Source organism: Polypterus senegalus, chromosome 4, assembly GCF_016835505.1.
Source record: "Polypterus senegalus isolate Bchr_013 chromosome 4, ASM1683550v1, whole genome shotgun sequence".
Lineage (NCBI taxonomy): Eukaryota > Metazoa > Chordata > Cladistia > Polypteriformes > Polypteridae > Polypterus > Polypterus senegalus.
The window spans coordinates 87,046,134-87,063,101 of NC_053157.1; the positions used below are offsets into that span (position 1 = coordinate 87,046,134).

The window sequence follows — 16,968 nt, forward strand, 5'->3', positions numbered from 1 at the left end:
ACAATATGCAGATCTTACTTAGACTTTTCAGCAAAACTCTAAACACATTCTCATTCTCAAAACACATTCTACACTCTAATGCACACGTCATCCATACTGGTAAACACAAGTAGCAACGCTCAAATACAATTAGAGAAAACATGTCATTGATTGAACACAACCACTCAAAATTGATGTCACCTGTTTCAAATGATGTGACACGACCAATATAAGCCAGTTCAGAGAGCAAACAGATTGTTGAAGGTAGAAAGGAGAAAGTCTGAGCATGGATAGAAGAAACAATGTGAGAGGACGAGTGCATATGCGAGGTGGGCGAGGAGGAGGAGGAGGAGGAGGAGAAGGACGACAAGGAAGAGGGTGAGGAAGAGGAAGAAGAGGAGGAGGAAGACAAAGAGTGGAAATATCTGATGAAATTTGAGCAACAGTCATAGACCATGTTCTTGTCCATGGACTGACAATGAGGGAAGCAGGACTAAGAGTGCAACCCAATTTGAGCCGATTTTCTGTGTCCAGGACGTTCAGAGAAGAGAACAGGTACAGTATACTACTCTATTTTTGTAATTGCAAATTTACTGTACTACACTATATGCAACTGTTTCAATAGACATTTGTAAAGTTCATCACTGTATGTATAGTACTGCATGAATATTTGTTGTAACTGCACATCTACTTTTGTAGAATTGCGAGGCTGCCACATGCAGGTGGAAGGACGGCTTTATTCACTCAAGAACAAGAGGCCGTTATAGTGGGCATGGTCCTTCAATGTATTACGACTCCGAGAAATCCAGGAACGAGTGATACAAGAAAACACACACTTCCAGGGAATCAACAGTGTGAGCATTTCCACAATTGACCGTGTCCTCCATCGTAACAGGATGCGAATGAAACAAGTATACAAAGTACCCTTTGAGCGCAACTCACCAAGGGTGAAAGAACTGTGAGCTCAGTATGTGCAAGTAAGTGTACATTCAGAAACATTTACTGTAATCCAGATTTTCTACAGTACTAACACATACTATGTGAATGACATTACTCTTCAGTACATACAATGTATGTGAAACAGAAGTGCATACAGTAGGCTTAATTGTACTCTACAGTATAGCACTGTCTCTGTATGACTTACAAAATTCTAAATGCAGTATATTGTATTTCTACACAGACAATATTTGACTTGGAATCCTTGGACAGACCCCATGACTTCATCTTTGTAGATGAAGCAGGCTTCAATCTAACAAAGAGGAGACAGAGAGGCTGAAACATCATTGGACGGCGGGCCATTGTTAAAGTTCCTGGTCAACGAGGTGGGAATGTCACAATCTGTGTTGCTATTAGCAACCATGGTGTTCTACATCACCATGTTACACTTGGGCCATATAACACCCAGCACCTTCTAAGATTTATTGCCAATCTAAGAGAGATTTTATTTGAGCTGCAGGTTCAATACCATCAGGGTCAAGAGCTAAATGAGAATCCCATTCCCACCTATGTGATAGTGTGGGACAATGTCAGTTTCCACCGAGCTGCTCCAGTAAGGGAATGGTTTAACATCAATGAGCAGTTTATGAACTTGTACCTCCCTCCATACTTGCCTTTCCTGAATCCGATTGAGGAGTTTTTCTCCTCTTGGAGATGGAAAGTGTATAATAGACAACCCTACACCAGAGTATGTCTTCTGCAAGCCATGGATTTAGCTACAAGAGGCTTCTTCCCCCGTTGCCTCTGGAGGGACAATATTGCTTGTGATGTTGATGAAGTGCTCTGGCCTAACCCAGCCCAAAGACGAGAAGAAGCAAATTGATCACGTTTACTCCTTTGATTTTTGTCCCTTTTGGTATTGTATACTGTAGTACAGTGCATTGTATGCTGTTTACTGTACAATGAACAAATTGTATGGCCCAAAACATTAAGATTAAAATTTGCTTCTCCCTGAGAACTATATGTTTTGAACAATGTGTTTTCTGTTTTTTGTTGTATTGTTTACTGACTGCTTGATAGTGTATATAAATTTGATCAGTTTGTTTTTGATTTGAGAGCAGTGCTTGATTTTGAACACAGGTAAAACTGTTTTTAGGCGAAAGTTTCATTTTGTAAGAGGAGTCAGAGATTTTGTAAATAGTGCTTGAAGATAAGATTTTGCATTTAATGGTTTCAGAAAATGGAGCAAGGTTTTAGAAATTGTGTTTTAGCAACTGAGAAAAACTGTAACAATTTTACCATCATGTCAATATGAGACATTGCACAGAGATGAATGACCTTTCTACTGATGTTTTATAAATGTTACGAAGACCAAAAGAAGTCTTTGTTAAGGTCTTGTTAAATAAAAGTAAATAAGTGCAGTACCTAAACTAAAGTGTTACCAAAATGATACTGTAAATATTAAAAATCAAAGTAGGCTAAAGTAAATGGACCAAAATATCAACATACTGGAAAAATGAATATGTTCACCTGAGGCTATAATTCGTTAAATGATGAACTACAAATTAAATGAGAAAAGCAGAGCATCATTAGGAAAGCTATACTTAAATATTAGCACCCCATGTTTTGTCTAGTAGTACATATATTGCTACATGCAGCTCAAAATCCTTTCATCACTGCTCCAGGAGACAATAACTAAGAACTATACTTTTTTTTTTTTTTATTGTTTTAAAGGATGGGAAATAGCTTGCTGGATTTGAACACAAGACACATTTTGTTAAAGACATCATTTATTAATACTAAATAACTGTATGTAAATAACTATTAAATGTGTCCTTATTTTCACTTTATGTTTCTTATGTTTGTACATACTGTAAATGACCATACCAAAGTAATATAGGCAACTTCCCTCAGAATAGTAGAGGTTTGTCACAGCCACTTGCCTGGTATCATTCTACCTGCAGAAGGACTCAAACAGATATAGTAACTCTCTAGGATCAAAGTAAAGCACCTTCCCTAATTGTCAAAGATGACACAAATCTTTTTGCTATATGTTCCATATCAAAAAAAGAGGAACATTTTGACTTTATTGCAGTGCCTACTAAAACAGATATGCTTAGTTTTTTTTTGTTTGTCTTGCTTAGAAGATCTAAATTGATATTGACATGAGATTGTTCTTAAAGGAGATGATTGCAAATCCATTGGAGTTTGCTAAAGCTATTAAAATACAGCAGTATTCTTTTGCTATAAGCAAGAAGCAAATGTAAACTAAAAAATGTACTTACAGACTTAATAAATGTAAGCTAAAGCCCCATTTACTATATTTTATAGTAATTTGTGCTTTTAATAAAAGTAGTTTTAAATGCTACAGAATTCATTTGTGCATTTCATTTTTTCTTCCTTATTAGTTGTTTTTCATTATGTTGCAACAGCTTAATTAGTTACAGATATATGCAAATAGTGTTTAGATCAAGAAATCAGTACCAACCAATGTTACAGTCTTCACAAATAGTACGTGCAAACATAGGAACAGAAGGGTACAAGCGGAGGGATTCCTTAATGACACATTCCAGGTATTTCAACTTTTTCAGATCATCCATGGAAACGTGACGGCTAGAATTACCTTAAAGAAAAACAGAAATGTTCATTATTACTTAATTATCTGTTATGACAAAACTAACAATAGAAGTGAATTTACATTTAATTTCATTTTTGTGATGTTATCTTAATATGCATTGCAGTGGTAAAGGGGTAAGCAAACCAATCCAGATTTTACTTTTCCTAATTAAAGTCTGTAGTTTATGCTGTGATATTCTCAAAACCTCAAAAAACAACCAAATTATACACTATAATCCCTCTGGCATTCCCTAGCTCTGTTCAAAACACACCCCCAATCATTATGTACTTCTATTAGATGTCCACAGCTCATCTACTTGAAGATAACCGTCAGTCAAGTCAAGTTGGGGAGCATGCACTGGTACAGTGTGTTGCCGCACCCACTACACGGCAAAACAACTCGGGATTCCGGTTGGCAACTCCCCAGGCAGACACGCAGTCCAGTCCTACCCTCCGGAAATGACCCTCCATCTGCCACACCCAGGTGTTATGTGTGTGACCCCTTGGCCTGGTCCAGCCACTTGGGTCCCCAACAATGAGGATCTTATGAGCCGGATCACCCTCTGGGAAAATGCGCCACATGGCCATAGTGCTGTAACTGATGCTCCCTCACAATGCAGGTAATGTGCCTCATTTGGGACTCCATGAGCAACCGCTCATTCGCCATGAAGTCAAACCAACGGTACTTAAGGATTTTCCGGAGAGACACAGAACCAAAAGAAGTCAAGTCTTCGTCTCAGGTTACTGGATAACGTCAATGTCTCATAACCATATAGCAAGACAGGAAGCACCAGGACTCTATAAAGATTTGGACCTTCGTCCTTTTGCATAGATATTGGGAGTGCCACACACTGCTTTCCAGCGACCTCATGACCCCCCCCATCCGTCTACTGACTTCACAGGAAGAGTCACCAGAGACATGAATGTCACTGCCAAGGTAAGCAAACCTCTCAACAAGGTCAATACTCTCACCGCAAACAGACACACTGCTGATGGCTGTGCCCAAGAGGTCATTAAAGGCCTGGATCTTGGGTTTTATCCAGGACACTCGCAAGCCCAGACACTCAGAATCCTCACTCAGTCTCTCAAGCGCCCTGATCAGAGCCTCCATTGACTCCGCAAAGATTACAGCATCATCATCCAAGTCAAGATCTGTGAATCTTTCTTCACTAACAGATGCCCCACATCCGCTGGACTGTCAGGCAGCAAACATTTTCATGGAATTTCATTATATTGTGTTCTAAAGCTTGTAACCATAAGCAAGGATGGAAATGTAGCTGAATTAATAGATTACCATGGATATATATGGATTGATCAATAAATTAAGAGGTTCTTTATGAAGACTCACCTCCTGCTTCAGCATCACTGACCAGCAGCATATCTGCAGCTCTGTCACTATGACTGTAGATTTGTTTTGGTCAATTTATATCCTAACTCATTAAAACACCTGTGTAATGAGCTGATGATTCTCATTAGGACATGGTTACACTTGTGTGTGAACCAATACATTCCACACAGCAGAACATGTTCAGATGATTAAAAAGCAATATCTACAAAGAGCAGACAAGCAAGCACTAGAAAACTGATAATTCTTCAATTGCCAAATGCCTCTTGATGTTTGAGGTATAAAATTTAGGAATGGGACAAAAATCTTTAAAAAACGTTAAACTTAACTCCAAAAAAGTAGACACCAATCTTGTCTGACAAATAAGTGGTTCCCTTTAACAAAACAACCCAGAAACTAAATAATTCTACAGTGCCACCTATAAAACACTACACAATACACAGACAATTAATAAACAGAAAAATACAACAAAATTCATTTTTTAAAGGGAAATGAAAGTCAAAGAGTGGCATGCTTCGGACCCTAACAAAACAAGTTCGATTGCGAGTAAAAATGTTGAGGTGTCTCCCATGGCTAGAACACTGAGAGTTTAGCTGGGAAGCAATCAGTAAAAGCTCATCAGTTTCAAACTCCTGAAACGTGTACTGGTGTTGCTCCTCCCTGACTGATTGTGGGTGTTAAAATACAAGTAAGTTAAGTGTGTACCTACTATATACACATTGTATACACATCCATTACCATATTTATATACTACCTTTAAAAATGTTATGAAATTAAATTTTCATTTAAAGGTTCAACATTTCATATTACATGGTTCACAACAATATGCCACATGTCAACATGTATCACTGGTGTTCATTTTCTTGATTTATGCATACTGACATAGGTGCAGGGGTGTGAGTGGAAGGTGGTGGGGAGGTTTATGGCAGTCCTGGTGCAACAGAGAAAAGTTGTGAAGATAAAAATTATGCTCTATTTTTTCATTTCATGTTTCTGTAAGAAGATCAATTCAATGTCATATCTCACAAGTGCTAAATATGTTATTTTTGTGTGGCACTAAAACCAAAGTAAGTATCTAGTACCTCTGTATTTAAAACTAGAATTCTTGAAGCTTACGAAAAAACTCATAATCCCGGCCACATTAAATTGCACCTCTCCAATAGCATTTTCTGTGTTGCAAATGTATCATCCAGTACAAACAGCCTGCTATCCCCTCCCCCATCAACGTACTGTAGTTCAAGTCGCAAAGAAGATTCTTGGAACTCAAGTGTGTTTATCTGGGTGTGAGGTGCCTTGAATTGTAGAGGGTGTAGTGTACACTGATTTATATATTACGTACTAGCCAAATACCCGCGCTTCGCAGCGGAGAAGTAGTGTGTTAAAGAAGTTATGAAAAAGATTTTTAAAATAACGCAAGATGATTGTTAATGTAATTGTTTTGTCACTGATATGAGTGTTGCTGTCATATTTATATTATATATATATATATATATATATATATATATATATATATATATATATATATATATATATATATATATATATACACATATATACATATACATATATATATAGCAAAATACTCGCGCTTTGCAGCGGAGAAGTAGTAAGTTAAAGAAGTAATGAAAAAAAAGGAAACATTTTAATAATAACGTAACATGATTGACAATGTAATTGTTTTGTCATTGTCATGAGTGTTGCTGGCATATATATATATATATATATATATATATATATATATATATATATATATATATATATATATATATATATATATATATATATATATATATATATATATATATATATATATCTCTATCTCTCTCTCACTCTCTCTCTCTCTCTATATATATAATCAAATAATCTCCTTTGGGGTGCGAGCAGCTGTTGCTGGGGGTGCCAGAATCCATTGAGGAAGAAAAATTAAAAACATTATTTGTACAAAATCTTAATTTATCTATCCATTCCTAAATAATTAAATGGGCAGGCTATTTCGTATTAGTGCAATACGCTGCTTGTTAAAACGGATGACTCCTAATCTTATGTGCACTTAGTGCTGCGTGGGTATTATAAACTATCGTATTTGTTCAAGTTCTATTTAAATTTTAAATATAAGTAATTTTTATTTGGTCGACAGAAATATGTTTAGTAGGAATGAAAGTTAAATTTAATCATCATTGCATAATTTTTTCTTCACCATAGAAATTTAAACACTAAATCCAACTCAGGCAGTACACACTCACTGCACCCACTCTCGCGAATCGAACTTCAGACATCAGCGCTAAAGGCAAAGCCTTTCATGTTGCACTAGGGTGTGTGGTTCGTTTATTTGACAGTATGTAGATCGGGGTGTGTATATATCTATATCTATATATATCTATATATATATATCTCTATATATATATATATATATATATATATATATATATATATATATATATATATATATATATATATATATCTCTATATATATATATATATATATATATATATATATACAGTAATCCTCGCTATATCGCTCGACTTTCGCGTTTCACTCTATCGGGATTTTAAATGTAAGCACATCTAAATATATATCACAGATTTTTAAGCTGGTTCGTGGATTTCTGCAGACAATGGGTCTTTTAATTTATGCTACACGCTTCCTCAGCTTGTTTGCCCTGTTGATTTCATACAAGGGACGCTATTGGCGGATGGCTTAGAAGCTACCCAATCAGAGCATGTATTACATATTAACTAAAACTCCTCAATGCTATAAGATATGCATCCCGCTGAGCTTGATTGTTTGCTTGTCTCTGCCTCTCTCTCACCCTCTCTGACATTCTCTGCCTGATGGAGGGCTGTTTGCACAGAGGCCGTTTGCTTAAAAGATACTGACGCTCCTCTAAAAAAATGCGCTTTATTGCGGTGCTCGCATATTTAAAAGCACAAGTATTGATTTTTGATTGTTTGCTTTTCTTTGCGGCTCTCTCTCTCCCTCTGAAATTCTCTGCTCCTGAAGAGAAGATCTATTTGCATTCTTTTAATTGTGAGAAAGAACTGTCATCTCTGTCTTGTCATGGAGGACAGTTTAAACTTTTGACTAAAGGGTGTTATTTCATGTCTAGAGGGCTCTAATAATGTTAACAGTGTGGGAGAGTTTATAAGGGCTTAAAATATATAAAAATAACTACACAAACATATGGTTTCTACTTGGATTTTAGTCTATCGGGGGTTCTGGAGCAACCCCGAGATCGAGGAGGATTACTGCATGTATATATATATATATATATATATATATATATATATATATATATATAGTGGTCACGAGAGGAGGGCTTGTGCCTCCTCCAGACCGCAAGGGGGCGTCCGTCCTGGTTATGTTGGGGGCCTCGGGTACAGGGCTTGGAAGCCCAGCCCTGTAGGGACCCGTGGCCACCGCCAGGCGGCGCCCCAGTGCCTGATTATCCCGGGAGCCCGGCACTTCCGCCACACCAGGAAGTGCCAGGGGGAAGACGACAGGGGACACCCGGACCTCTCTTGTGTGATGTTGCGATGTCCACGGCTTAATTTAATGTTAAGTAAGACCCGGCACTTAAAAGTTTCTGGCTGCACTCCGGTTGTAATATGACGAAGCTGCGCGGAGGTCACTTTTGAGAATGCAAGTATAGTTGTCCAGGAGAAAAGCAATCTTGCCTGAAATCAATGGCATCGTTTTGTAGGGTCTGTCCCTGAGACTAATTACTTGTCATCGCGCAGCAGAGCCTTACTGGAAATTGGAGGCATCTGAATTGAAATGGGAGTTTATAGGGTATAAAGGGGACGCGAGGAATACATTAAGTGTGGAGAAACTCTAGAGACAGGGTGTGTATTAACTTGTGGATTTTTCTGTGAGTATTTGGTGGCAGGGTGACGAAGTTGCTACGGAAGATGGCGTTAGCCGTGGAGCTCAGCTCAGAGCGAAATGAGGTGAATGGGAGGGGAGTTGATGACATAACTCCCCCACCCGCCTTAACTGTCAATCCCAAACAAACACAGTCTCTCGGAATTTGCATAAGCACAGCCCTTCACCTGCAATTTTAACTTAGTTACAAAGTGATCAAAACTCTCATTTATATCCTGCGTCCTCTCATTAAACTTGTATCCCGCATTACCCGTGGGCATGACAAACACCAGCGGCAGCCTGTCTATGAACTTAATTTAAACTTTAAGTTTACATTGTGCTTTGTTTCCGAAGTAGCAGCACTCATGAATATCGTTGTAAATGTCAGTCGCTCGCTTCTTATTGTTTCGCTGCCTTCTCAATTATATAATGCATGTTTTCTTCAGCGCTTTTTGGAGCTCTTCCTGGTTTTCTACGTACTGCGTTGATAGTCAGTTCACGTGATTACGTGGGAGGCGTGATGATGTCACACGAAACTCCTCCCCCCACGGCCATCCAGCTCAACTCCATTACAGTATATGGAGAAAAATAGCTTCCAGTTATGACCATTACGCGTAGAATTTCGAAATGAAACCTGCCCAGCTTTTTGTAAGTAAGCTGTAAGGAATGAGTCTGCCAAATTTCAGCCTTCTACCTACACAGGAACTTGGAGAATTAGTGATGAGTCAGTCAGTGAGGGCTTTGCCTTTTATTAGTATAGATTCATTTTATAATTACATTTTTAAAGTTAGATACGATTGTGATTAATTATATACATTTATGTGGTTAATTAATTTTTTTAATCGATTCCCAGCCCTAGTAAAAATTTAAATAATGGTGTAAAACAGCATTCAGCTGTGGCAAGATCTAGTCAACCACCAGGCAAGCATCAAGATTAGACCTAACTTCTGGATTGAATTCCAGTGTTCCTGTTCTAAACCACCACACTTTCTTAGTTTTTCTGCAGCCATGGAAGTTTCTCTCTAATTGATTTCATATGGGTACGAATAACTTCTGATGGCATTGGTCTAAAGAATCAAAGAGAACTCTTTGATTCACAGTTTTACCACCAGTTGCCTCATTTATAAAGCTTGCATACACAGAAAAATACGCCTGAAATGTGCACAAGCAACTTCCAATGTAAATATTTGTATTTATAAAAGAAAACATAATGGGAGAAAGTGTGTATATTTACAGCAAATCTAACCTATGTGTATGCAACATTTTGGAGAAACTGGGAAATGACAATGCCCTTGATCAAGCAGGGAAATACGGCAAAACCAGATAAATGACAACTCACATACAAAATAATTACAGTTTTTCTCAAATGCTAAAACACAAAAGACAATCCTCTAAACCAAATGACCAGTTGTTTAAACACATTTACTAAATCTAGCCATCATTTTCCAATATCATAAACACATTTCACATGAAGACACAATTCACAAAACACAATCCTCGGTTCTCATAAATCTAAACACATTTTTCCTTGGTAAAACACAAGTTGCAAAAGAACTCTGCTCATATTCTCAAATGAAAGCTCATGTGATGCAAAATGCTTGCCACAGTCAACAATATTTGAACACAGTGAACACACCTGGCGTCATTCATTACACACAACGACTCAAAATTGAAGACACTTGTTGCTAATGCTGTGTCCACAAGATTCCAAACAAACGCAATGGATGAAGGCAGAGTCAGGGAAAGAGGAATTCGAGTCAGAGGAGGGAGAAGAGCTGGCCATGGAAGAAGAGGAGCAGGCCAACAAGGAAGAGGAGTTTAAATCAGAGGAGGAAGAGGAGCAGGCCAACGAGGAAGAGGAGTTCAAATCAGAGGAAGAAGAGGAGCAGGCCAACGAGGAAGAGGAGGAGGCCAACATGGGAGAGGAGAAGGTCCAGGAGGGACAGCAAGACAACCTCGCACCATCATTACGGATGAGATGCGAGCAACAGTCATTGACCATGTCATTGTCCATGGCATGACAATGGCTGAAACAGGACTAAGAGTCCGTCCAAACCTGAGTAGGTTCACCGTGGCCACCATTATCAGGGCATTCAGAAAACACAACAGGTATTGTACTCTATTGCTTTCTTTGTCACAATACAGTTATCCAAGCCTGTGAAAGTAGTCTATTGGTTTCAAATCAGTTGTTATTGTAAAACATGTCAATTGACAACACATGTTTCTTTCTTTAGAGTTGAAAGAATGCCACATAGAGGTAGGAGGGTTGCCATATTTACAGCGGCACAAGAAACCTTCATTGTGGATTTGGTTCGTGAGAACAACCTCATCAGACTCCGGGAGATCAGAGACAAAGTCATTGCCGATAATGTCAACTTTGAGAGCATTGATGATGTCAGCTTGGCCACAATAGACCGAGTTCTCCGGCGCCAAAAGATGCGGATGAAACAGGTCTATAGGGTTCCCTTTGAGCGCAACTCTGCGCGACACAAGACCTACGTTACGAGTATGTGCAAGTAAGTATACATCCATGTTCACAGTACAGTTAGTGGACATACTGTGTTGCTCAGTGGCCTACATTACTATTTTATGTTGTTGTTTCTAAATGTACAGCACTTTGGTCAGTCGTGTGGCTGTTGTAAATGTGCTATATAAATAAACTAAACCTAAACCTAAACATTACCTCTGGACAATACTGTGCTACCTGATTGACTGTTGTTCTGAATACCTGTGCACTTTCACATTTTCACAGAGGATATTACAGTTGGACGCGATGGCCAGACCTCATGAGTACCTCTTCCTGGATGAGGCTGGCTTCAACCTGCAGTAACGAAGGCAAAGAAGCCGTAACATCATTGGCCAAAGAGCCATCACTGAGGTTCCTGGCCAACGGGGGGGTAATATTACTCTTTGTGCGGCCATGGGTTCGGAGGGGCTTGTCCACCTGCATGCTGTCCTTGGGTCTTACAACACCCAATGTCTCCTCACCTTCCTAGAGGAGCTAAAGGCCCGCACATCACATTTATGTGATCATTTGGGACAATGTCCGCTTCCACAGAACAAACCAAATCAGAGAGTGGTTCACCACCAACAGTAACCACTTTTTAAACGTCTATCTGCCACCCCTACTCCCCTTTCCTGAACCCTATAGAGGAGTTCTCATCGTGGAGATGGAAGGTTTATGACAGACAACCAAACACTAGAGAGAACCTCCTAAGGGCAATGGAGCTGGCCTGTGTTGACATCCCAGTGGAGGCCTTCCAAGGATGGATTCACCATTCCAGGGCGTTTTTTCCGCGGTGCCTGGCAAGAGACAATATAGCCTGCGATGTAGATGAGGTGATGTGGCCCGATGCAGCTCAGCGACATGATGCCGCACAGTGATTGTGGTGTGTGTGTGGTGTGAATAAAGTAAAAAAAAAAAAACTTCACACCCTGATCATGTTTTCAAGAGTACTGTTGCGTGCAATAGATTCTGTTTTTGCATTGAGTTGAGTTACAGTAGAGTACATGCAGAATTTTCTATAGATTTATACTCTTCATATGAAACTCACAAATCTAAATGCCTAATCCTCTGCAGAGATCTAAGAAGATCCGTTAGCTGTAAAGATTCTAAAAAATATGCATTGGCAGTTATGAAACAAAGAACCTTCTCACAAATTGAGCATTGTGTTTTCAATTGTTTTGCTGTAGTGTGTAATGATGTGTATAGTGTTTACATTTTTGAAAGCTTCGAGCTGCTCTTTTGGTGTGAAAGTTTGAGTTTTGAAGTGAGAAGGTGTGGTTGTGTTTATGTAGCTCTAGAAAAGGGTGTTGTGTTTAGACATTGGGGAACATGGAGGAAACGTTTGTGAAATGTGTTTTAGCATTTGAGAAAAACTGTAATGTCACTGAGCCATTATTATAATGTGCATTAATGTGACAAACATACTACACCTTAAAAACGATGATTATGATGCACAGGCTGTATTTTACTTCTCTTTTAATTAGGCTATGCATTTGCGCTGAAGAAATTTTTTTTCTTTTTTTGGCAGTTTATATCGGCTATCTGTTGTCATTTCTCAGGGAGCTGGATGACAGGTTAATAGTATACAAGCCAAGCTTCACTCCATCATGCTTGCTGTTCTGGAAGCCATTAACCAACTGTCGAGGCACTACACCCAATTTTCTCATGGTACGGGTGTACATACTTCTTGCAATAAGGGCACCTTATAAAAGGAAAGCTGCTTTTGTTAGCTGTAGGCAGTTACATTCCATTATTGCACAAATCATCCAAGATGTGACTGGCAAAAATGGTGTCTCAGTGGCCTGTTTAAACCGTAATTCATTTATTTTGAACAAAGTAGCTTTGACAGATATGACGGTGCTGTATATGGTGGCAGGCTTGTTGGAAAGATAACTGGCTGAAACCTCAATGTTTCATATAGCCAGCACTATTTATTGTAACAGCAATTGTGTCATTATATGTGCCAGGAGGTAGTGGATATCCACTCAGAAAATTGCACCTTACACCTTTCCTGGACCCCCAGAGCACAGAGGAGAGGCACTATAATAGCGAATCCATACAAAGTTTTACAAATAAGGCCCCAGGATCAAAAGTGAATATAAATCTATTTGTTTGGAAAAAAAGAAACCCAATAAATTAAGCAAAATTTTTCATATAACTAAACGTAACATGTAGTTCTGTCCCCAAGGGATTTACATAAAATGTAATAGAAACATACCGAACACTTCATTGAGCTCATTTTGAACTTTCTTCTGTTCTTCTGGGTAACACGCTAATAGATAAAGTGCCCAATTCAAGGCAGCAGCTGTTGTGTCATGACCCTATTGGCATAAAGAATGACAAAAACAATATAAACATTATTAAAAATAAATGTTAACTTTTTTTATTTTCAATCATTTTTTCCACAACTACAGGATATTAAAGTTATTTCAAGGTAAAATAATTAAACAAAGCCTTCCTTCCAACTGTGCATTTTCTATCCTACTTATCCAGTACAGGGTCACAAAAACTACCTATTCTGGTACTGATGGATAAATATTAGGATCCAACCATGGAGAAGGCATCAGTCTTTCATGGGCACTTAGTTACACAGGGACAATTTAAACTGGCTATTAATCACATATAACAGTCAAGTACATACTTGTAACTTAATATTAATGTGTAGTTGTCACTTAGGAAATAAAAATACAGTATGAGAATTTATTTAAGACCAATAAAGATCACAGTCAGTTATCAAAACCGTGGAAGTTGAGATTCCAAAACTCATATTTTGGACACCTTAGAAACAAGGCAGGAGGACGTTTCATTACAGAAATGAAGCCCTTCATATAGCAACTTGCACCAAAAGACTCGCTTTCACTTTGTTTCCTTCCTTAGAAGTTACTTTTTACATAGCAAAGTACTGGCATTGAATATGATTGGTTCTGTAATACATAGTTGTATGTGACTATCTGCACATTCACCATCAAACAACACAGCATCCAGCATGTCAGCTTTGCGAAATACCTTACTCTGAAGCAGATGCAACTATCAGGAAGTTGCCAAGCAGCCTAAAAACCTTAATGTTTTATAATTAAAATTCAAACTCCACAAAGCCAGTGAAACACGAAGTACTTAAATCAATGTTTTCAAGGTATTCCTGGAATAACAGCTACATATTAAATTTACGTAGAGTAAGAACAAACACTAAAATAAATAAGGAAAAAAAACGTAATGCTGGAATCTGAGATTAGGTTTGAAAAGTTGCTTTAAAGACAAATGCACAGACTACACATCACAAGTTTAAATAAGCTTTCACCAAGTACAATATAATAAGACTTTGGAATACTGAGAATCTCTGCATCAGATGATCACATGTGTGTCATAGGTTGACACAAAATATACTGGGTAGATAAATATAATAGGGTGTTTGAGTAATTTACAGTCTTTTTCATAATGAATTTATAGCATAACATAACAATCATAAAAAAACTCATGAAACCTATCAATTGCTATAGAAATGTATACTGGTTCATATAAATAAAAAATAAATCACAGTGGTGCAGAAAGGCAAAGAGAGTGAAACCTAGTGCCAGATCTCACTGTGGAATACAGCTTGTAATGTAACTGCACAAAGGTTTTGCATAAAGTCCAGCTTCAGTAAAGGACAGCAAGGTGCAAAGTGCTGTAGGAGGGACTGTATGTAAAAGCGTCTTGTTAGCCTCACTGAAGACAGCAACTACAGTACAGTAGAAGGTGCAACCAAACCACGAACAACCTGGAAGGAAACAAGACTACACACTTCTTCCAAATGTGCCAGTGTAGTTTGCAAAGTAGGCCCTGAAGACTACAGGGCAAAATAACACCTTCATTCATTGAAACAAGAACTAGACCAAAGACTAAATATCACTGCTACTCTGTACTTTTGACTTGAGACTAATACTTCTGTTAATCTTGTAGCTGCACAGCAGCTTCAACATACCATATCCATTGAGGAAGTACCAGATACATGCAAGTATGCAGGCACTGAGAAGCAGAGATTTTTAGACAATTAACTGGTCAACTGACCAGAAATCTTAAAAAAAAAAAAAATTAAGTTACTAATATTTTTGAGCAATTCTTTAAAGAAAAATGAAGACAGGAAAATAGAAGTTATCAGTTTGTGAAAAAGGGTAAGAGGGTAAACCAAGCCAGCTTAGATTTATATTTCAGTTGCTCCTTTGTTCTTCTCTGTCTGTATATAAATACATATAACCATCTTCTACAATTCATGGCTACCCATGACCATGTTAGATAAGCCGGTTTACCTAATTAATGGGTGGGTTGATGGAATAAGAAAACAGATGATATTAAAAGCACATTCCCTATTGTGACTATATTGAAACTGGATCTTGGAATGACCTGCATTTAATATCTAAGAAGTGACAGGATTATACAAACTTGACCCATGTAGAAGACTGATAAAATGAGTTTAGAAACTGTTTAGAATATGTATAAGAATACTTTGGCAAGTAATTTAACACTAGAGTTCTAACATGGTCTGCCAAATTTAAATATCTCACATTTTAATAGAAATATTTATACTAAGTGCAAACTACTTGATTGTAATTTGAAAAACATGGAGAAGAAGATCTAAAAGCCAATTCTGCACACAAGTATCAAAGTGAAATTCTGTTAATGCTTGATACAGAACTATGTAGTAAATACAATCAATAGTCAGAGCTTCACTATAATGTATGTTATACGAGGGGATACCCAAAAATAACCGGAATCTGTACCTGGCGCGTAATCTAGACTTAATTGCAAATTTCGCGACTAGGTGTAGCACACTTGCAGTATTCTGTGGCAGTCTGCCATATGGTGTTGCTCTGTATAATTCATAAGGCATTCCATGTTGGTTTTTCTTGGTGTTTATTAAACGTGTTCTATGATTTTTGTGATGGGTGATCAAAAAGAAGCAAGCCTGCGTTTAATTTTGTTTTCTCTTGGGGAAAACAGCTGCTGAAACTGAAGTGATGCTTGAAACTGCTTTTAAAGAGGAATCTTAAAGTAAAACAAAGGTCTACGAGTGTTTTTAGTGTTTCAAACGAGGGGAAATGTCACTTGTAGACCAACCAAGATCTGGCCAACCTTCCACAAATTAGGAATTACAAAAATCTTGAAAAAGTTTGCAAAGTAATTTACAAAGATCGTCGTTGGACTATTGAAGAGATTTCAGAATCGACTTGTGTGTTTTGAAGTTCTTGTCACCTTCCCTACTCGCCTGATCTTGTTCCGTGCAACTTTTTCTTGTTCCTATATATGAAAAAAGAACTCAAAGACAATCGTTTTTGTACCATGTAGGAAGTCAAAGAAAAATCACTGCAGGTATTAGACAACATTCCTCTTCAGCAATTCCAAAAATATTTCCACCTGTGGGAAAACTGCTGGGACAAGTGCATTCATTCAGAAGTAGAAATTATTAAAACAATTTTTTTTCCAATTCCGGTTATGTTTGGGTACCCCCTCGTATATGGTATTAAAAGACATAGGCTCTCAGTTTTATATTTATATATAGATTTAGCTAACCCAAATAAAATACTTTTATTTATGTATATTCACATAAAAAAGTATTGATCTGTACTAGGAAAATAATGCTTCTTAATACAGACAGTATACAAAAAAACTTATTTAACCCTATATACGTAAAAATTAACAATGTTTAAATAATAGACAGTTGAAAAGGATGTAAAAACTATCAGTTTG

The 16,968-nt window shown here is 37.7% G+C and overlaps 1 protein-coding gene across 2 annotated transcripts in view; it reads right to left on the bottom strand.

The window, feature by feature from the left end:
- The window catches only part of LOC120527497 (cytochrome P450 4V2-like), a 63,857-nt gene that overhangs the window by 16,048 nt on the left and 30,841 nt on the right, over positions 1-16,968 (bottom strand). For both annotated transcript variants that reach the window (XM_039750962.1, XM_039750964.1), the window contains 2 exons: positions 13,463-13,565; positions 3,404-3,538 (listed from right to left, as the gene is read on the bottom strand). In XM_039750962.1, coding sequence (XP_039606896.1) covers positions 3,404-3,538; positions 13,463-13,565 — 238 coding nt within the window. The remainder of the gene's footprint in view (positions 1-3,403; positions 3,539-13,462; positions 13,566-16,968) is intronic.